Here is a 23,116-nt window from a genome sequence, read left to right as displayed (position 1 = left end):
GGCAAATATTTATTTTACTATTTATTATTTTAAAGATGTAAAATGATAAGGTCTAGCTCAGTATTGATTAAACGAGGGTCAGTACTCTAAATTAACTTCAACTTGCAATAAAACCCAAATTTTCCTTGACACTACCAAAATAACTAATAAACAAAATATTTACTAAGCTCCAGACATCGATCCAGCGGTATCGCGAATGCTGCAGTGAAAGGGTTAAAGCGGGTCAACCCGAGCACGGTGTAATCATTTTCAGGCTAAACAGGAGCACTGACTCTTTTTTTTTCTTTTTTTTTTTTTTGAAAAACTAGGACGCGGCCGTTCTTCCAACCGCGTCACATTTAACCGATGACGACGGTCAATCGAGTGCGTGAAAAAAATAGAGGGTTAAACGGGCCGTCGGTTAATGCGAACTATGACAAAATGGCGATTCGTCGGCTTAATAGGCGGAAGAAAAAAATTGCCGCGCCACGGTGAAACGAGTATCTCGTTACTGTGGATTTAACGTGTCGCGTCGCGGCCAGGATGGGCCTCCTTTTTTTCAGAGGCAACGCCAGAGAAGCGCGAACACGTTGAAATTTAACGATGAGCAGGTAAATTGTATCGAATACTCCCGGCACTGAATCGGCATCGCTCGAAATTGTCATATTGTATGTATAATAAATAACGAAACTCGATTCGCAATTTCGAACGTCTTGTTTTGAGTGCTTCATCCGCCTATCCGGCAAACTGAATCAAAAGATATTAATTATAGTTCCACTAAACGCGACGATTCGCACGAGTCCCGTCCCGTTGACTATGTAGAAATATTGATTTATCATCGATATTGGCTCGTATTTGTATTCGATTCCTATATAAGTATCAGATGGACGAAGAGTGAAACGTTGAAAAATACACACAATGACGTCTCTTTGAAAAGGTATTATATTTTCAAACGCAGAAGAGGACTTTTGAAATTGATTTCAGATATGTATTTCGAACCCTTGTGAATTCGTACCCTATTGCTCAAAAGCATTTTTGCTTATTTACGTACTAGATTTAAAAAAAAGAAAGTAATCGCTGTCTGTGAATCAAACTGCTAAGTAATACAGGACATTAAACCATGGAACCGTTCTAGGGATGACACTGGAGGTAGAGAAGGATCGTTAGTTGCAACCGCAGCAGCACGAGGGACAACCGATCCAGTAGGATTCCCAGGATAACCACCGGCTTTCCAACTATGCCGATTAGTTTCTCGTGGACACAGTCTGGTATATCGATCGTTCAACTGTGATGACCATTCGTGGCTACACTTTCTTAGCGAACCCGCTAACTGAGTAAATAGAATATCTGAAACCGTGGCTATTTATTGTAATAACTCACAGTAACACGTTAATATCAGGAAAAAATACTTTCCTTCCAAAGTTTGCTATAAAACTATGACATACTAGCCAAGAGTACCTACTATTCGTGGCAAGGGGATGTTTGCCAAGACACATAATATGTAATCAGTAATTTGGAAAATAATTGATACGAAGAGCAGAAATATTAAAATTATTTGCCCACCAGAATTCATTATAAAATGATGATATATAGTACTATCCGGAAGTGGTGTCTACGACAGAAGGGTGCTTGTCAAAATGCCTAAGCACGTCCGGCCACGTAATCCTATCCGTTCAGCTTACATATAATTCCGTGTCGTGGGTAATGCAACTACCCAATGCTGCTTTCACCAGGAGGTATCCTTTAACGATACCCTCCCAGGCTTTTCCAGATCACCCTCCGTGCATGAATAGTTTCGAGGCAAACCACGTCCCTCCCCTGTGACGCAATGGGGTGGCTTTGATACCCGCTGAGTGTGAACGCGCCGATTAACCCCGCATCACCCTCTTATCAAGCAAACCCGTATCCATGCTTCTTCCAGCTCGCCTCGTTCACCAGCAAACCCATTTGCTAAACGATTGTACATACATGTTCTTTTTTACCCTTTCTCTACGACTCTACGATCTTCCTTCTCCTATCTTTTCAATTTTTTCTTTCACCACGTAAGGTTAAATGTTTCCATTACCGACCCATATTGCACGAAACTATTGCTTCATAATTTAATAGTTTATTCAAATCTAAAGCGCAACAACTACTCCAACGTTTCTAAATATGTACATATAACAGTGAGTGAAAAGAGAACAATATTCCTATAACCAGTGTCCACAGTTAATGACCAAGGAATTGTTTCTGCCTACAGCCGAAATATCGGAGATCGAAAGGCGTCACGACGCGACGCGACGGCTGGAAAGGTAACCATTTCTTGGCACAGTCCTCGTCTAGCCGTGTAATCATTTTTGGCAGTGAGTTGCATTGAACGTAAAAAGCAGCTGGAATTCAGCCAGTTACACAGACAACAGTATTGCTTCACCTGTTACTGGTTTTGTGCACGATATACAGCCAGAAGAAAAGGCATGGTGTTCATCTGGCTATTGCGAAACATAAATGGACTCTGTGTATTCAAACGAATAAAAACGTGAACTAGAATAGCAATTACTATGCAAGTAACTCTGCACGAATTATTATAATTTAAATTTCAATAAATTACTATTCTAATTACCTATCTAACTTGTCTAATTCGGAATGCCAACGTAAATAAAATAATTTTCATTGCAATCGTTTCATTCTGAAACTGCATAATTAATAAAAACTCATAAATCTGTGCTGGTAACAAGTTTAGTTCCTTTTAAAAGTAATGTCAATTTCTCTTCAAATAAATGAGACAGATGTGTCTCGTCTCTGAAAAGAAATCTTCGACAGTATTTCTTTGCCGGCCAACCACCTCTTACCGGTTACTAAGGATGACTAGAATGACCTGAGACGTTATGTACATGTGTTCTTTATTGTAGTGGCGCATGCTTGAAATGTTTGTGCTACCTGTTAAGAAACAGTTGGAAATCTTCCTTCATGGAATCGCGACACTACAAGTAACGAGGACACAGCCCGCTGAAGCATCCCCTTTCCTACTTTCCGCTCGCACCCTTCTACAATCTAGACAGCAACTCTGCTCCTACATTTGACGCCACTCTCCTCCAATCCTGCTTGTCTGTGTCAAGCACTGGACACTTTCCTTCATTCTAAATAACTATACTTTCTTAACCCCACTGTTTCAGAGAAATAATACACCCTTTGGAAAAATTGCTTTTACTCGACAAACGAAACACTTTAAATTTTATATTTAAATGTTGGTTTTTGAATTTTTCTTTTCTAGTTTTCGAAAATAAACTTTTTTTTTTTTTTCGAAAAAATACGAATATACTACACCCTTATTAGCAATTACAATTGATTGCCAATTATTTTTCTAATCTCCAAACTCTCAAGAACTATAATTTATGTTGTTACTTTACACTTTACAGTCAGCACTCGTATAGAAATAAATAAATGCATAACATCCAGGTTTTTCAGTAGTTTCAGAAATATTTTATCAGACAAATTCGTATGAACGTAGTACGGTAGACCAGCTATGTAGTATGTATTTCCTGCCGAGGTTGTCGACAGTTAGGGCAACACGTAGCTGCATAATCGTATGCAGATGCACGACTGGACGTACACTCATCCGCCAAACTTCATTCGTACTCCATATGCAAATGGTGCACTTGCAACGGACCCGCCGCGCCCGCGCCGGCAGTAGTTAGTATCTACTGTATGATCGAGCGACTGGTCCTATTTCGATCAGTTATGTTTCGTACATTACTCTTGACCAAATTTCGATCTTATCAATTTGTCATTTCTGAAACTAGGAATTTTTGAAAAATTATGCTAACAATGTAATCTCAATAAATTAATGTTCCAATATGAAGAAAAAGTTCTTCAAAAGAATAATCTAAAGATGCAATTTTACGTAGACAATATGCAGGATGAGAACGATACTATCAAAGTTTCTCGTATTTCTCGCCGGAATGAAGATATCGCGACAAACACAATAAAATCTATAAAAGAATAACGGGCAGCCAATAACATGAGATAGTAATAATGAAAGCCGATGGAAGTTGTTTGTATTCGTAACAATATAACGAACGATGTTGTTGCAAAACAAGTGTTTGATGAAAGCACGAATGTATATACATATACAGAGCAGGGAATGCGTTCAATTTTAACAATTGGAGCAACATCGAAACCATTTTACTCCGGAATTCAGTGAACACGTATCGTTAAATTGAAAAATAGGATCGTTAGTGAACCGTGTAGCTTTTCGGAATATCGGAGTTATCAATAAACTAACATATAAATACGATATAACGTACCAGTGTTATAAGGAAAGGTTGTAGTTTCGTCTACGAAGAAATATTTATACTTGTTTTATGTGCTTTCGAGTTTAATCTTCTTAAGAGTACCAAACATGTAGGTACAACATAAAGCTGGTAGTACATCTTCGAATTTTATTTTTGGAAAAAAATTCATGTAACGAAAAAATAAATAGTATTAGAATTAAATTAAATTAAATTAAATTAAAATTGGGGCACTCTCCATGGTCCGACGTCCAAAGGTTAATAACTTTATTTGAAGAAAAATAATACGTCCTTGATTGATAGAAAGCAATAATCTTAACATTGAAACACCTTGTATAGACACCTCCATTGTTTCATTGCACCGTTTTTTCCCTCTTACAGACATTTCTTCCTCCCATGTGGCCACAGAGAGGGAGAGCGATTATTCACACTCCATCCACCTCAACCGCAGAATCCTTCCTTTCTACATCAAAGTCTGTTTCACGCCCAGTTTCCTTCGTGTCTGCATCTGTTGCCTTCTCTTGTTGCGGCTCGTAGATAGCTATACACGGCCGCAAAATACCATTTAAACACTAGCTTAGACGCATGATACATTTATGCAGATACGTAAAGCCAAAGATGAGGGAGGAGGTTAAATTCCTTGGACACCCCAACAGCTTGTTAATCCTCAGATAATGGAGTAGAATCCTTTCTGATTATACATGTATGTATGATTTAGAATTTAAATTTCATTTTATTTTCATCTTCTATGGTGGTTATTTGATAATATATTAAATATTATTTTTCTAACATATTACAAAGCCAATATATTGATATGAAAGTCTTATCACTTGCAAAATGCAAATGTTAATTTAAAAAAAGATTATTACTTCACATAATAAGTGCAGATATTTTTTCTCAAAGTAATGCCATTTTTCTTTCCTCGAGGTCTAAATGGTATGTATTAATTAAATTTCTGCACAATCATCTTTCTGGAAGGATGATAGACACATCTAGGTTAATGATGTTTTTTTCAATCGAGTATCTATGGTACACAAGAGTGACCCACCCCTATTACCTGTCGCGAACAAATTATACTCGGGAATACCATATATCAAATTCCGAAGTTTATTCCTTCACCTCGGACTAAATTGGGGCAAAATTTTAATTTACAATTAAACATTTTCTACTATTCTTTTAAATAATATTTTTCTAAAAAATGAAATTCTGATCTGGATCATAATTGACCGAGCCACCGATTTGTGAAGCCGCGAATGAAATTTGTACGGAGAACTTGAGTAAGTATTTATAAAGAAGAAACGGAATTGAGAGGAACGGTAGAGATAGGGGCAGAGTACACAAAAGGACACGGAAAAGGCTGGGCACAGCCAACTTTCGCGATTTCCATCGTGAAACTTATTCCATAAAGATTCTTGTCAAAACTTTCTTATTGCCGAATAAAAAGTCAAAACTGCACAGAGCTGGAAAAGAAGAATCTAACGGAGAATACGCGTGGGCTAATATAGGCGAACAGCTTTGATTCAACAAATACCAATATTCTAGCCGGTCCGTACACCATCGATATTGCATTCGATCGGTGATAGGTGATATACAATATTTTGTCCTTTTATAGATAATCGATATACATATGTACCTATGTAGTTCTTCGATAGCCAAGTGCAGCAAATGGAAAACGTATTAAAATTATTAAGTTACAGCTCCTTTTACACCGGTGCAGTGGTAGAAATAGGAATGGAGTTATGAGTTCCTAAAAATAATTTCAATATATATTATAACAATAAAGATCACTTCAATAATTGAAGTTATCATGACTTTTTAAAAATAAAGCTTTAATTAAAAAAAGAAAATTAATCGTTTCCTTTTGTATTTCTTTAATTATTCTCTTTGAGTTTAACTTTACGAGTCCTCAATTATAAATGATTTGTAAAAGAAAAGTTTAATAGTTCAGGTGACTACCGTTTTATGAAGTATCTATTTAAATTAAAGTCAACTGTATATATTGAAAAAATTTCAATTTCCTGCACGGTGAATAATTTCCTGGCAACGTGCAACGCGGAATGCAATTATTTGTTTCAAATAGTTTCAAGTGAATCCAACCCTCTCCACTGCGTTAATTTGCATCGAATATCAAGGATACGTATCCTGACTTTCTTTGTTCCGTGAAATTTTCATCGAACTGGTTGAAAAATTGAAATATTCCTATCGCGGCGATATTAAACTTCAATTATTTACTTTACATTAATTTTCAATTCACCGATTTCCTTTCTGTTTTCTTTTTTTTTTTTTTATCTTCCAAACTACCTCCAACTCCGATCATCCGTGCCGGCAATTTCAATTTCCAATATCCTGTCGGACAATCCGCGAACGAGACCGCCATTCGACGACTTTTTTTTCTTTGTTCATCGTTCTCTACAGCCCACAGCTTGCACGAAAAGTTCAACTTCGACCCGAGTTGCTATTTCTACGAGAAAGACTTTGCTCGCGAAAGGATTTGCAACTTTAAAATGGCGAAACCGACGCGACGCGACGCGACGGACAAAAGCTGTTGAAATTACTTACATGTTCGAGAGACTGAAATTTTGTTCGGATTTATTTCCTAATGATCTAGCAAACAGGAATTTTGTTTCTTTTTTCCATCGCATAAAAATTACAATAGATAAAAATCCAATGGGCTTTTGGAAACGTGTCCGATCGGTTACGCGGAGAGAAAAGAGGCGAGAGGGAAATACAGCAGGCAAACGAGTTGGATAAGCGATAGGTCTAGGTTAAATGGCATAACTGCATATACCACCCCCTGGCAGAAGTCGGAAACCAATTATTTTCGTGCTCCAAATCCTATTCCCAATTACCTCCTACCCGCACGCTGGTTCTCGCGTATCGCCGATTCGCCGACGTTCGCCAAAAACTTTCAGGTCGCTTCTCTGGCATAGCGGACCGCCAATAAATAAACAAGTTTTCAATTGATTTCATCGACACCGGGGCGCGTTTCGCGTGGCTACACGATCGCAGAGACCATTCGTTCACGTCAAACTTTCCCCCGTATAAATTAATGCGAACACCTGTCTACTTGTCCTTCCTCTCGCCTTTTTCCAGCGGATGCAAAGCCAATTTCCCGCTCGACACGCAGAGACAACGAGCAAGATTCTTCACCAATTCAAGTATTATTAGTGAAAAAATTCCACGAAAACGAATATCGGTTCGTCTTGCTCGTATCAATGTCCAGGTTAATTATTAAAGATGAAGATCTAATTATTAAAAATAAAAATAGTTCATTTTTAGAGAACCAAAAGAAAAATCATTTTTCAAATTGAACCAAACTTTTCTCGCCCTGATAATTCAATTCAATTTACATATTCAATGCCAATTTCAGACGAATTTTCTTTAATGCTTTCTGCCTAAGCCCAATGTCGTGAGTAGCTGCAGGATTCCGGCGGAAGCCGGAATCAGTATACGTTTCAATCAATAACGAGCAGTTAGAAATTCATCAACTAGCCGCATAATTGATTCAAAGTATTCGTCGAAGGGAATATTCCGAGAGGTTTAATCGAAGATGGAACGGAGTTAAAACACAAGCCCGTTACTGGTAATCAGATGGACTTGATCCCTCGGGAATGGGAGCTTAGGATGTTGAATTCGAGGCTGGGAACGTATCGGGATATACTGGCACGCTACGTGAGAGTAGGTAATTGAAAGTTTCAGATCGACGCCAGCAATGGCGTACACCGACGTCTCGTGTTGTTCACTAGCAGTTTCGCTTCTTCGATGAACTTGTTGGAAATGTGAGAGAGATAGTTGGCTGAACGAAACTTACCATAACCAAGCAAGCGAGATGGAAAAGCAGTGGATGTTCTTTTAGCTGAACGAATAAAACGAGCCCTTTTTATAGCCGAAGTAGGTACATCGAGCTCTTTAGAAAGTTGGAAAAAAACACTCCACCTCGAGTGGAGAAAATGCGGCGGAAAACTCCTTTCGCGATCAGAATGAGTGGCCTTCTTGCCTCTATTCCCTTACGACTACTACTGTTAACAACCATTTTACGATACTTGTTTCCTCGAACATGAATAGGGTAACCGGGTTCGCAAAGCTTGTGGTTTTTAACCCTCTCTGATCTAAATTTTCTACGCTGAAGAAAACAAATCATAAAACAGGTACTTTCAGAGATTTACATGAAACATGGCTGAATTCTTGAAAAGTAAAAGAGACGATAAACATTTTCGATTAATATTAAACGGTCGTTGTCAGCTAGGCACCTAGGAAAGACCGTATCAAAGACCGTAGTGAGGTCAATCACCTTGATGAAGCGGTCACAAGATCGGTACGATAATACGTCAAACGTATAACGATATATCAGTGCATCGATATCCCTTCAACGTGCTGTGGGCAACAACACGGTGCGATGGGCCACATCAAAGAAAACTCTTTAAAGCGATATAATTAGCGACGTCTTTGTAATCGACACGGAAAAAAGAAACAAGCGGTCGTTAACGACGATAGTTTTACTTTTTACCAGACATGCTAAAGATAGTAAATTTTAGCACTCTTAACAATTAAAAACACCTGATTGCTGATTATCAATTAACAATTACTTTAAACATAACAACTCTACTTTGAAACTTTTTTTCTAATTAAAAATATAAGATTTACCCTGCATAATCAGCCATAAATTTACTCGAAGCGAATCACCCTATTCTTGTCGCATCCTTTCTTTAACCTTTCTTTCCATAGTCTATAGAAAATTACGTTCGTGTGAAAGTCTGTAGGAGAAAAATTTTCCCGACAAAAGTGTGTCCCTTGTAAGGCATACGTATACGTGTCTTTTTCTCCGAGGAAGAGGAGCATTTCCTTGTTTCTCCCAAGTTTCTATTGTACCTATATAACAAAATGGAAACTTTCAACTACGAATCAAACCGTTGTTAGCGATGGTAACGTGCCAAAATCTTGTCGTTAAAATTCTTTGAAATTGCTAAAGTGTCAGTGCCACAACTTTCTAACAACACCGTTTAGGAGAATCATGTTTTTCGTGGAAGGAGTCGTCGAAACAGATGGAAAGAAATTTTTAGAAAGCTGTACTTGTTTATTACTTGTAAAATTAAAATACATAATAAAATAACTGGATCAGTAAAAAAAATTTTTTTTCTACGACACCATACAATAAGCTGTGCAACATTCGATATCGAAAATGTAATTCAAAGCAAACTTGAAATCGCAAGGCTGCGAGGTTTCAAACGGTATTGGAGTAGAAAAGGTAAAAGTCCAAGGTGATTCGAGCTTTTCATAGTGGAACAGTGTCGACGGTGCAACGCAAGAAACATGAGAATGAGTAACCATGAGAATACAATACTCATGGGTAAAGTGGCTTAAAAGGTAACCGAACGGACGACGAAGAAAAGAGCAAGTAGAAAATTGAAGTGAAGAGTGCGAGAGTACGAATCTCCTTGGTTGGCACAATTTGCTTTATACCATCTAACTCGTCTTCTGTTTCCACTAGGCTTTCCTGCGCTATTGCTGCCACCATTGTCTTTAACTTGGCTTCAAAGTGTACCGCAAAAGGGGTTCTCAAACATCCTTCGTATTCTATTCTACTCGGCAGGGTGAAAATAGATTCAGATTCGAGTACCCTATGCAGTTGGGCTTAACCCTTTCGTTACTGAAGATGACTACAGTCAACAAACGTCGAATACTCGTTGCATACCAAAGTTACTTCACCCCATAGTTACTTGAAAAAATTTTTAAATGTACCCAACATATTCCGAAATTTCTAAACCAAGTCGAAGCGTTTGAATTTTTTAGAAGCAAAGTTTTAGCCTCCTATCAGTAGATATCGTAATGGAAATCTTTACACAGGGGGTGTCCTCGATTATATCAAGATTGGTAGATACCCTAACAGATGAATAAGAAAACGTTATCCATTATTTGGGAGATAGAGGGGAACGGTAACGGTGAAGTAAATCGCGCTAGTTTTCATCGACGGTGTTGAAGAACGGTGGGCGAGGTGACTCCTCCTAACTTTACCGCCCTCACGGCCTCCTCGTCATCCTTTCGTGTCGAAACGGTGGCAATCTTCCTCGTCTTCGACGATCTCAAGATTTCCTCTCGATCTCAGGGCAAGATAGAAATGCCCTGCCCTGCCCTCCCTTCTCCAATGGCAAAGGTTTCAGCCGTTTCCACTTTATGTACTTCTCTCTTTTGCCCCGTACCTTTCGACTCATCCTCGATTTCCTCTATACGCCAGCACGCCCAATGCTTCGATTCCGATGGAAAAAGCCCAAGGGTAGACTCACGGATGAATATTCCCCTCCCCGGTGAATTCATAACGTTCCGTTCCTTTCGGGCACGGGTCACTGACTCGTATCCTTCGATAGACGGTTATCTTTCTACCGAGACAACTATCATTTTTCTTTCAATTCAATCTAACCAATAATAATGAAGTTGCACGAATGCAAGTATTTCAGTCTCCCCATATTCTTAATGTTTCTACTAATACGACGAATTACATATGAGTGAAATGTCGTTCGATTCATTTTTACGCTTGTTACCTACAATCTCTTCCACGTGAAACCTTAATTAATGTCGACCTGACATTAAAGTCTCACTATTAAAGTGTCTCATGAGATGTCCGTAAGTATGTATAATTTAACGCGACGAACTTCCGTCCAATCTAAGAGCGAAGTCTTCCTCGACAGAGGCTAGAAGGATTCTCGAAAAGTACAGAGACAGAATTACGAGGACAAGAAGAGAGGAGAGGAGTCGAGTGGCCATTCCACTTGGTAGGTTAAGGACACTGAAACGGAGATCCAAGAAGGCGGACTTGCGACAATAGAACCGTCAACCAATTGTTCAACTACTCTCGGCTCTTTGCGATAGTTCAACAAGATCGATAACATCGTTGCGCGTTCATTCAAAGGAAATTTCATTCGAAGAAGACATTCTGTCTATAGTGGTACTCGAGTGTATTGAAATACCGATGATCACTGTTTAATTAGTACTAGAACGCCTGCGGTATACGAAATTTTATCAAATACATGTATACGTAGTTTGTATCAAGGCATCGTCCACGTAAAGTTCAAAAATCACGAATAAGTATTCGGATCCCGATAACGTTATTTGAAATTGTCGAAAATATGCTGGTATTAAAAAAAAAAAAGGAGCTCCTTTGACCCCTCCTAGTTATGCTACTACAATTAGTAGTAGACACACGCGGAATAAGCTGATATTTGAACAAAAGATGGTTTGCAGAATATCCTACAGAAACGTCTTTAGCAGATTCGCGAAAGCGTTCACTTCATTATCTCCTAGCTGTTCGTAGACAAGAATGCACGTATCAATCAATTCCTGACGGAGTTGAATTCTCTGGTAGACAATCAACGCGCAATCAGACATCGCCCTGAACGAATACTTTCCGCGATCCATATAGCAATCGTTCTGATAAGACTGCATTACAACTTGAAATTATGCATTCGCCTCGACAAGATCCATCGCGCCAAATTTCAGCGATTGCGGAGAAAGCTACTCACTCTCTCCCTTTCGCTTCAATCCTCTTATCGTTCTCTCTCTATTCTGTCTCCGCGGGCTCCTCTCTTTCCTCATTCATCCTATAATCAGCCAACTGTCTCTCTATCTCTCTTTCGAGCGAATCAACAGCACGAACCAGCTTTATGCAAATCGCATCACCGAATCTCCGCATAATGTGCCTCGTAAGCCTGTCTACGGTTGTCTTAGCTCTTATGGAAAATGACGGCCAGACACCGTCTCTACGTCCCTGCTAGAATTTAAGCGGTTCTTGTGTCACCATTCTAATACTCTGTTCTTGAAATGTACACGTTACGTGTTCGAATAACACTGTTAACCTTACTCGACCTACCATTACTACCGGGGGCTAATGCATATTTATGTGTAAATATTACATTAAATTATAGCCTACAACCCATCACCTATAACTAGAAACTATGAATATTGTTACAATTATCATAGCAAATAACGATAATAAAACCATACTTGTAATTCTTGTAAAAAAAAGTTATTACGCGATTTAAAAAACGAATAATGGCGGCAGAAAGCGCCATCTGCAACGTTTCCTATTATGAGGCGTGTAATATTTCATACAATAATTCCGCCATTTTAACATTACGCATTTACCAAGTAGAACAATGACACGGAATTATTGTGACAAATTTATAGAGAAAATTTAGTACAAAGCACAAAGGACAAGCATTATATACATTTCTTCTTGTTGTACGAAGTAAAAGCGGTGTTGAGCGCAAATTAATTGGTCGAAAAGAAGTGCTTTAGAGGACGTTGGAAAAAAAGGTGGCTTACCTTGCTGAAATTTCGCGAAATAAAAGTCTGCCGGACAATGGGCGTTCTGCACCAGCCTGGAATTTCTTTTGCTCCTGCATTCTTCTTTAGTTTTGCGTGGTTTTTGTCAACACACTCGCGACACTTTCATTGAAACGAACACAACGCGGTAACCGGCACGACGCGGCGGCAAGGTAAACTCGGAAGCAAATGCGCGGGCTTCGCGGCGCTGTATTACATTGAAAACAGGGACGAACTAGAGGGGGTACCAAAGGCGCCCTGTTATGTATCTACGTCGTAGACTTACTACCAGTTAATTATTTTTCTTCTTCCCACTTGATAAATTTTATTAAAATAACATTTCTAATAAATCTGACTTAAAGATGAACGGATTGTATACTAATCCTTACAAAAATATGGTACATTAATACAGTTACATTATATTTTTTTATTTGTGATATTAATTATTTGGGCATTTAGGTAAGATTGCTAATCATGGGGAATGAAACTGTTACTAAAAAATAAAACGGGTTCCTGGTTGCAATTTCAAAACAGGGTGGATACCGTCTCTAATCAGCCAATCACAACACAGGAATGAAGTAGGCTGTAAATCGCCCATAACAAAGAAGGATCATAACCAATATACAAAATGTCGTCACGTTATGAAGTGATTGATTTGACCTTTAAACAAAGTATATCGTAAAGTACATACTTTAAAAAGTGTTAAGAAGCAATATCGCGTTATTTTCCGTAAGAAATTCGTATCCTTGTGTCATACTATGTAAATTAAATAACCTGCGAGACTTTTCATTAAGAAAATCGTGTCAAAGATGTCTTAACGTGCCGGCGATAGCGAGGTAATTGAATTTTACGGTGACTTACGAGTTTGCAAAAACTGTTCGTGTACTTACAATTTGTGTAAAAGACTTTTGTGCCAAATCATCGTTCGTGATAAACATAACAATACTATTTTTTTTCGACAATTAATGGATTCTTTGGTTCAAGCAACGGATTTGTAGGTAAGTTTATTTATTTATTTATTTATTACTTATTTTAAGCGAGTATTCTGTTGCAAAGTGTTCATTGGTTGTCTAAATACTTCGCAGTGATAAATTAATCCTGTGGTTTTTACATTTCCAAACTGTTAACCTGTGAGTTAACCTGTGAGAAAAATTCGTTTTCGGTTACGGTCAACTTAATTTCAGTGGCGATTAAAGCAGATTTTAAATTTCATCCGTAATTTAACGCTGGTCTATCGTTAGCAACAGAACGTTACGTTTTTATGTAAGTTTAACGAGATAGCTGCAGAGAGGAACGCGTTACGGCTGTAAACACAGAAAGTAAACACTGAAAAGTTTCGATGGAAGTCGTTGGAAATGTTTGGCCGAACAGCGTCGTTTACTATAAGTAACGATTTCAAATTAAAACGAACGGATAAAATTGATCCGATATCACGGTGACTTTAATACTTTGTATTTTATACTGCACAAAATTACAATGCATATTTGGCTATCTGAAAAACAATATTTTCTTAATAATAAAATTTATTTTATCAATGATAAAATAAGTGGTACTCATTGTCAGCCATAATAAAGAAAAAGTATTGCGGATGTATTAATACGTGGTTGATTAAAAGACTGCATAGCTTTATGACGATACAATCGTTGGACGGTGGTAAATTACAAAGGGCAATGGCGGAAGTCTTTGGTCCACTTTGTACAAAACGGGCGATATTACGTGATAGCTCGACGGATTAAACCGCGTCTGCTCTTTAAAATGCTATGTACTGTTAATCGATCCGACGGAAATTACGTGTCCACTTCGGTACACGGTGCCATTTTAAAAGCTGTACGCTTCCAGCCTGCAAATTGAATTCCAAAGTCGTTCTGCTGCAACGGTTAACTAACACTGTCGATGTTTGCGACAGGCAATACTGCAGCTGCTGTTATTGCGCGTAGAGAACGGGAACATGTGTAGAGAGAAAAAAGAAATGGAAGGCGAGAATATACATTTCAGCTCACGGTATTCGTATTTGTAATTTGTCCATAAAGGAAATGGAGCTCGTTCGTAATTATCCACTTTAACTCACGAATCTCGCAATATTTCTCGTAGTTCTCAAAGTTCACGTAGATACTTTCATAGTTTTTGCAAACAGGGTGGAAAAATACAATAAACGTTCGCTGTTGTGTATTTCAATACTACAATAATAATCAAAGACTATAAGAGCATAGTCTATGCTTCATAATGCTATGAAGCATTATATCTCTAGAAATGATTATTTATTTAAAAAATAACGAAAAAATTGCTTGATTCAATATATCGGTTTAAAGTCACCGTAACTACTGAAATATTAAGCAGTGTGCAAATAAGATTCAGACTTTCAATTACATTGTTTCTATAACAGGCAGTTTAATGAAGTTTAATGCTGTTTATTGAAAGAAGAACGAATTGCTACACAGAACTGGGATAATAATTTGTTACCCTCTGTAACTGCACCTGCTAATTGCCACTCTTACATCATGTTTTAAGGCGATTACGTATTATAAGTATCACTGGACCTTAATCCAACGTTGGCCTGTATTCCTACAAACTAAGATAAAATAACGTTAATGCAGGCTATCTATGCACAATAAATTCCCTTAGTTTTAAAAGGATTATTTCTTCAATATTAATAGAATCAAGTTTTTAAATTTTAAATAAATTTTTGAATAACAATAATTTTACTTAACACGTGTATCTACTTAAATTAGCTACACTACAGTTGTTGCAAAAGATATGATAAAAGGTATATAACCGAGTTGAACATATCGAACTGATAGGTACATACTTACTTACATACACCTAGCGCATCAGCCTAAACGTGTTTACAATGCATCAATTTTATGATACGAGCAACATTACCACCGTAGACTATTTCCCTTAATGAACGTTGCTCGCTTTTATCACACGCCATTTGTCAAATCATACTTTTGCCCCGTAGTTTCATGGCCCTCGGAAGTTTCCCACCCAAGCAATTTGTTTTCATTTCTGCTAACGATTCGCCTTCTCCGCGGCCCATTTTCCATTGCACTCGAATCTACGAATCCTTCGAAAGAGTGTAATCCTTTCTGAACGATCGATCTTGTTAATATCGCTACTATCATGAGAAGTTTGCGATGGTTCAACGTACCTTTGATGCTTCTGTAGATTATTTGTACAAAAAGTCTAAAAAGTTTAAGATCTTCATACAAAGCAAGCATCGATAAAACAACAGTTTCGGACAGTAGAGGAAAATGGAAACAACAGTTTAAACATAAATTCGCAGGGTTTCTGAATAAATTCACCGATAAAATTGGAAAATTTCCGGTTTGATACCAATGTATACGTTCCGAAGTAAAATCAATAAGCGAATGTAAAAAGCAACGAAACAATAAGAAAGTCGAAACCCATGAGAAAAATCAGAGTAGAGTAAATTTAGGAACGGATAAGACGAAACAAAGTCAGAAAATAACGTGAAGGAAGAAAATCTGGAAACAATGCGTCCCAGGTATGCATGTATGCGCATACATACATACGTAGAGTGCATACAACTGCATTGCGTCAGATGCATCGTGTGCTAGTTGAAATAACGATATGTCGTTTCGTCGCCTAGAATGCCATTGTGATTTGCTCCCGAGCAATAATATTACACGTTCTCCCGTCTATTTTACGTCTGACACTAAACTGCTGCCAGTTGCTACATAAAATTATTCGGGTCATTCCTTCAGCCAACGAAATTTCGGTATTCCAAGTAGTAAATTGAATTTATCTTCCCTTAGTTAAGCATTCTTCCTTTCCTGTTCGTTACACATTACTTTTACCTACAATGGAATTTATTTACTGTGCTCACTTTGGGACTTGCAATTTTTTTTTTTTTTTTTTTTTTTTTTTTCTGATGCAAGAACCAGGCAGACAAAAATCCTAATTCGGTTCTGATCCCACCGTAATTAAAAGATGAATAAAATATACATTCAGTATAAAATTTTATATATGTATACCTATTAATTGTATTCTCGCGGAATGCGTAAGGAAGTTCAGTATCACTAGTTTTCGTATACGACGAATTTGCATTGTCAATATCGAGTTAGAGCGTTAAAGCGTTGGCAAGCTATCGTTCGCCCATGTTCCGCAAATCTCGCTAATTTTCGGCCGCATAATCACTCATTGAACAATCGGATGGGCAACCGGGGCCAAGTTCGGTAATAGGCCCGTAAGACGAACACACGGGACTATTCTGTACGCATTCTCCACGTTATGTAGCTCATGTTACATTCAATCTAGTACGCTCCGAATTGCTATTCGCAAACAACGCGCGGTTTCTGCATACATGCATCGAATGTGCGGTTAATTACGATCGTGTGTCTACTAGAGAGCGAATGAAGTCGGGCTGGAGCTTCGTACATGTCGTCCCCTTATCGAGACTCTATTAATTGGATTTGAGTAATTTAATTACATAAGAAAGACCCATGGAATACCCACAAATTCATCTTACGAAGCGCCTTTCGTCACCCTAATACAACGTAGAAGTAGAAGTAGAAGTAGAAGTCGTTGACATTGAAAGGAAGGTATTAGAGAGATAGATTTCTAGTTCTTTTAATTAGCGGAGGACAGGGAAGTAATATGGAAGTAAAAGGTTTTTTTAATACGATTGTATTATAAGTGACCTCCTATTTTCACTACCACCTAGTATATTTAGAAGTTTAATTTTGGAGATTGATTTCGACATAATTAATTAAAAATTATACTTAAAAATTTGTATTATACTTACCCTCGGCGATTTGCGCTTAACATTCTCGACGCATGGAAATCCACCACACTGAAACAAATGAAAATAAAAAGATATTAATTCAAAGAATAACTTTTTAGGGAAAAGTAAATAATCAAATCAAATGTAGACATTAAACAATTGTTTTTTTTTTTTTTTCAAAAGGACTATTTCGAGGGGGTAGGTCAGATCTGATAGAAATTTACAAGTTTGTTAATTCTAAAATGCCGGAGTTCTATTTGACTTATTTTAATCTCATTACCATAAAAAATTGTAAGTCTCTTCAATTTTTCTTGTCTCAGGCAAAGAATGGTTAAAATTTTCAAATGATATTAGGATAATTTTTACTGAAATTATGTAGAAAATGGACCTCTTTACAAGAATCCACATTTGATGCGTGCTGTAACTCTTATCCCACAAAGATATACGGTCCCATGAAAAAAGATTATTCGACGATCTTTCACGCTTCGCAACTTGAGTTAGAAAGAGGGATATCTTCAAAGAGCTTACAATGCGATTTTCACCAATCCTTTTTCACCCCAACCGTTTTCGTTCTTCCGTGTTATCACTGTATACGTGCCAGCCATGTCATATCTAGCGGGTGTGCGTGATAAGATAAGTTATAACCTTTGAAGCTGAATCATCGCGTCATAAAAAACTGATGAGCTCACGGCACGGCAGACGATTTCGCTAATTAATGAGTAATCGCTCTTCTGAATCTGAAATTGACCTCGTTAATTATTCCGCTTCCTATGAATTATTCTAACAGCTTCATTTTTGATGAAATTCTATTTCAATATAGTTAAAATAATACATTATATATAAGTATTCATTGTTACTCGGAGAGTAACCAATTTTTGGACGTTTTTATGCACAGTGGCCTACATTAACAATTATTGTTCAACATGAAATAAAATTTTTTACTGGAATATTTTGAACCACTGAATTCATTTTTATTTCAAGTTGAAATTACGAGCTGTCTGGTTATAAAATAAAAAGAATGAAGTTGAAAATTTCTGTTTACAACCTAATATATTCGGTATTATCAAATTTAAAAAGAAAATGGATAAAGTGTACTTACAATTATCTACAGTCCAAAGAAAAGATTAATTTTTCACCAAAAGATTTTTTAACATAGGTAGTTAGAAATGCTCGAATATTAATGATTGCCAATGTACATAGATTCATATGATCGAACGGTTTTAAGTTTCACGGGGGAGTGAAACGATGGATTTAGGTCGAATGATAAATCCCATGCGTAGGAATTTTCCCGGAGAGTTGAGAGCCCTAATCGAGAAAAATGAATATTAATGGAGCGCGTTTATGCGGGAACGTTAAACTCTCTAACTGTCGTTAATTACATTTCAACTTTTCCAATTTGGTCTACGGTAAATATTGCCACGTACCGAGAGTTCGCCAGTTTTAACTAGCTCGTTATCGCGCACGATATTCATCGTTCCCAGTTGTATCACTTTTCCTTCCGGAATTTTCTTTCTAAAAACTGGAATCTTTCGATTTGCTTATAAATTTGACACGGTAGATCTACTCATTCGTTTCTTCATTAGTTTTGGTATTTTTAACGTTAACGGGATGAAAAATAAGGTTTTTTACCGCGAGTGCCAGTTAACTAGGCCTGATTTAGATAATTTAACTGAAGGGTTTAATATTCAAAGAATATTCTATACGTAGAAACTGAGACAAGAAAGAAAGTTCAACATGGCAATATCAACTACGCACAGTTCAATATTTACGATTGATCTTTATTGTCGGTAGAACGAGGCCGTTTCATGCGTCAAACATGCTTGTTAAAGCATGATTGTACCTATTCCAGAACAACTCGACAAGGATATATCACCGACTTCTGTCGTAATCGTGATTCATAAAATCCTGTTGCCTTTGTTGGTGATACAAACGTGCCCTGCTGTTCAATAAACCTTAAAGCAGACTCTATAAATAACGTCTGATAGTGTAGTTTTACGTTATTCATTGAATTATTACGAAACAGGAGCTTTTCAGCTCTGTGTCGTTTGGATTTTAATAAGATGTTATCAAGGCAATTAAGAACATATTTTAAATTATTATAAAATAATTTTTAATATTGTTAAGTGAAACATACTGAAAGCGGCTTAAACAAAAAATACTTGTTTGTTCGTCGTTAACTGTAACAAAACAGTGGATGATAAAATCATAATTAAAGGCCAACAAGCGGCCTGTAAATCTATATAATGCAATTAAATGCAATGAAAACAGTTAGAATAGGGAGAGTAATAACAGAGGAGAGCGGAAACCACTTTCCGGAAAGTTTTTTTCGATCTGAACCAACAGCCTTATCTAGCTTGGAGAACGGATGTGTCGGTGTTTACCCGATTCGCACTCACATCCCCGTAAATTCCCTTTTGTTTATCGTCACACTCGCCCCTGTTCGCACTTTTTCAACCTCGTCTTTTCCCTTTCCACCTGCGTCCGCGTATTTTTTGCTCTAATTAACCGCTACCGTCCTCGTTTCAAATACACCCTTTACATACTACCATTCCTTTTTCTTTTCTTTTCTTTTCTTTTCTTTTCTTTTCTTTTCTTTTCTTTTTCATTAAATGTTTTTCTTTCTACAATACAAACATGCTTAAAGGTACACGAAGTGTGTAATTGAAACAGGTGAACGAACAGCTATCTTAGAACGTGAGGAATGTTTAAAAAATGAAATTCAAATTGTTCAAAGATAAATAAAAAAATCTAAATGTCCCGTGATTTCTGGATCAGAGTGTACATACGTTGTAATCTTGTACAAACGTTTTCCCAGACAAATTAATAGGAAGTGTGAATGCTAGATTACACAGAAAATGGAATTATCAAAGTTCTCTGCGATTCTCATTTCCACGTTCACGAGGAATTTACTCTCGCAGCCTGGAGCATGACTTGACTCGTACAAAAGCATTCGAAGCTTGTTGACTTGTAACAGCTGGCTAAAGGACTTGTAAAACGTGACCTGCACTTCGAAAGAGTAGAGTATTCGTCACAGTCAGCAGAAACTGAAGAGTACCGAGACAAATTGTGATTGATAGAGCAGACTGACTCGAACAAACTGAAATTGACTAATTTTGTAGCAGTAACGTTCTTATCTAGACGTACATACACGTGACTTATTCCCTTCTGCTTTATTACATTTTTTTTATCAATCGTAGCTACTATACGATGTTACTACAGAAGAAGGAACAAGACTTTCGACAAAAAGCAATTTTTCCCTTTATCAATTTTCATGCAGCGTGTTCAATTTCAAACGTAACAGTTGGAATATCTTGTAAATAATTTATTTTAGAAAAGTCCTATTTTTAAGTAGCTTACAAAAAGAAAAATGAAAAAAAATTTAGCAATATCTGAAAGATATTCTATTTAAGTATAGTATTAGTCGACTGCTTGAAAGTCGAAATGGAAGTACATACTCGTATTCAAGAGCCTTGCATTGAATGAAAAGGAGCAAGCGGTACATTTCAAGTGTATCACGTGTGTACTTCGAATCATAGAAGATTTATAGTGTACGTGGGTGTATAATGTTTGTGGTTTATGAAGAGGCAGACGATGAATATGCCGGTTGAAATTGCGACATCTCGAAATATCCTGTCGTCTTTCACATTTCGATTATTAAGTTTCTGCTGCGGTAGAAATATGAACGTCCTTACTATTTTTATTTAACATACATAGGTGTTCACTGTTCAGTTAAATAAAGAATTTTGTGATTGGTGCCGGTTGACAGAATATCTATCACCCTCTGCATACTGAAAATTGAAAATCGTCATTTGTACGATGGACAAATCAAGAGAAGGCATATTTTTTTACGATCCCCTTGAAACTGTTCGAGCGAGACGATCGTTTAGAAGGAAGGGAGCGAGCAAGTGATCTGAAGACCGAAGAGGGGTTGCAGGTGACTCGATAAAAGGAATCGCGCGGAAACGGTACCTATAAAGGACAAGGCTGGAGGAAAAGAAATAGCATCTCGGTTGTTCCAGGTGGCGGGAGTAGACGAAGACGTATCGATTATCTCGCTCGACTTTGCGCAAACGAGACCGCAGCGGCGCGAAAATACGATCGAAGATAAAACCACGTTTCCTCCATTCCAACGAGGCCGAACGTAGAAACGGAAGGACGAAAGCAAGATAGACGGGGCGGGAGGGGGTTAGCTTGGTTAAAGTCTTCCCAACGGGGCTTCTTTTCATCCTCGGAGGATAAAACTCGAGGGACGACGACTTAATCATCGATGGGCAACGACTTTTTCTTGGATCCAACGAAAGAATAAAGAACTGGCGCATCGCCTAACGATCGTGAATCCTTGGTTAAAAAAAAAAAAAAAAAAAAAAAAAAAACGAGTTCAACAGGGAGACAGGTCATCGTCGAAGGAATTTCTGTGTCGGATTACCGGGAACAAATCAGCAGTTTTGTAACAGGAAATTCAAGTAAACATCGATCTTTGTTGAATTCTGGTTATCCTTAACGAGCAACGCCCGTTTAACTCGTAATTGATTGCATTACATGGAGATTTATCGATGTCTGTTTCTTTTATTGTCTCTTGAATTATTGAAGGAACAGGAGCAGTCCTTCGATCCTCATCGAAGCTAATTGCAATGCCGATGAAATGTTGGGAATATTTTATTTTTGAACACAGTTTGCATTTGGTAAATAAAATCGCGTCGACTCTCGACAATTAAATTACTCGCATATCCCATAAAATGAAGGCATCCGTGTCACCCAAAATCGATCGAGTTCACAGAGACAGGAAAGGGTGAAAGTAAACCGGATCGGGAAAGGGTTAACCCATATCCCCGTAGCTCGATATCAGCATCGTTCTTCATTTTTCCTAGCCGCTCGTCTTTCCCACGTCGAATTACGCGATTGAGCGGCAGCAGGACAGGAAGAAGCTCCGAGCACCGAATTTATCGAATTTCTCCGGGGAACCAGCCAATGGAGCTGCTTTAACGTTCGAGATTCTGGACGGCTACTGCGACAAGACGTGTCGTCCAAAGAGGAAACTTACTGTATAAGTGAAACACATAAAAGTGCAACAAGGTAGCTTTCGAAGAAAACATAGAAAGCGAAGAAATCAATGATTTATAAATAATCGTAGCGTCAGTGGAGGGTGTCCAGATCGGTCTCCTTGCTTCAGTTTGACTCTCCGAGGTACGGTATTAAATTGCTATTATATCGGTGCCGAGTGGAAGTCAGCTTGCTAGAGGAAAAGAACAAGGTGGAAAAAGGGAGTCGAGTTAAGGGTGAAAGAAACGAAGGGCCTCGAGCATGCTGGTACAAGGTATAAGGTATAAGGTATAAGGTATCGTTTGAAAAGAGACTCGATGGCAGTCGAGTCCAGACTTCCACTTCTACACATTTTTCTCCGATCTCCTTCATACATGCTACTGCCTTTTCTTTTCTGTTCGATAAGAATACAGTGACTTTAGGTGGATGGCCCGCTTCTCGACCTCTTTCGAATCGTCTTATAATCTCAGCAGTGTACCAGGATAAAGAATTTCTGAAAATTATGTAAAACTTGTGGACAGAGAGAAATATTTATTGACAGAAAAAATTTAAATATAAAATCTTTCTTGCTTCTTTGTTCAATATTTACTTCACATACGAGACTCGATAATATCTACCATGATAACATTATTCACTGTTAAAGGAAAGAATTCAATGATGTTGTAAATCAACTACGAAAGAATTTTGTGCCGAGATAAACGAGCGTTACTTACTTAAAGACAGACAGAGGGGAGAGGAACGTTTCAAAGTGTAACAAAGAATGGAGTGG

At 37.7% G+C, this 23,116-nt stretch overlaps 2 protein-coding genes across 8 annotated transcripts in view; one reads left to right on the top strand and one right to left on the bottom strand.

Annotated features, from left to right (window-relative positions):
- LOC114876022 (neurexin-1) overlaps positions 1-23,116 on the bottom strand; it is a 189,205-nt gene that overhangs the window by 160,368 nt on the left and 5,721 nt on the right. For 6 of the 7 annotated variants that reach the window (XM_046289001.1, XM_046289002.1, XM_029186997.2 and 3 more), the window contains exon 2: positions 17,329-17,376. In XM_046289001.1, coding sequence (XP_046144957.1) covers positions 17,329-17,376 — 48 coding nt within the window. Of the gene's footprint in view, positions 1-12,563; positions 12,959-17,328; positions 17,377-23,116 lie in introns of those variants that run through there. The other variant, XM_046289005.1, reaches the window with a different exon arrangement.
- Positions 13,206-23,116, top strand: part of LOC114876021 (titin homolog) — a 51,845-nt gene continuing 41,934 nt past the window's right edge. The window contains exon 1 of the mRNA XM_029186995.2: positions 13,206-13,561. The gene's annotated coding sequence lies outside the window, so the exon portion shown is untranslated. The remainder of the gene's footprint in view (positions 13,562-23,116) is intronic.

The sequence above is a fragment of the Osmia bicornis genome, chromosome 15 (genome assembly GCF_907164935.1).
Source record: "Osmia bicornis bicornis chromosome 15, iOsmBic2.1, whole genome shotgun sequence".
Taxonomy (NCBI): Eukaryota; Metazoa; Arthropoda; class Insecta; order Hymenoptera; family Megachilidae; genus Osmia; species Osmia bicornis.
Note: the sequence above shows the minus strand (reverse complement) of the source record. Positions and strands in the feature narration are given on the sequence as shown.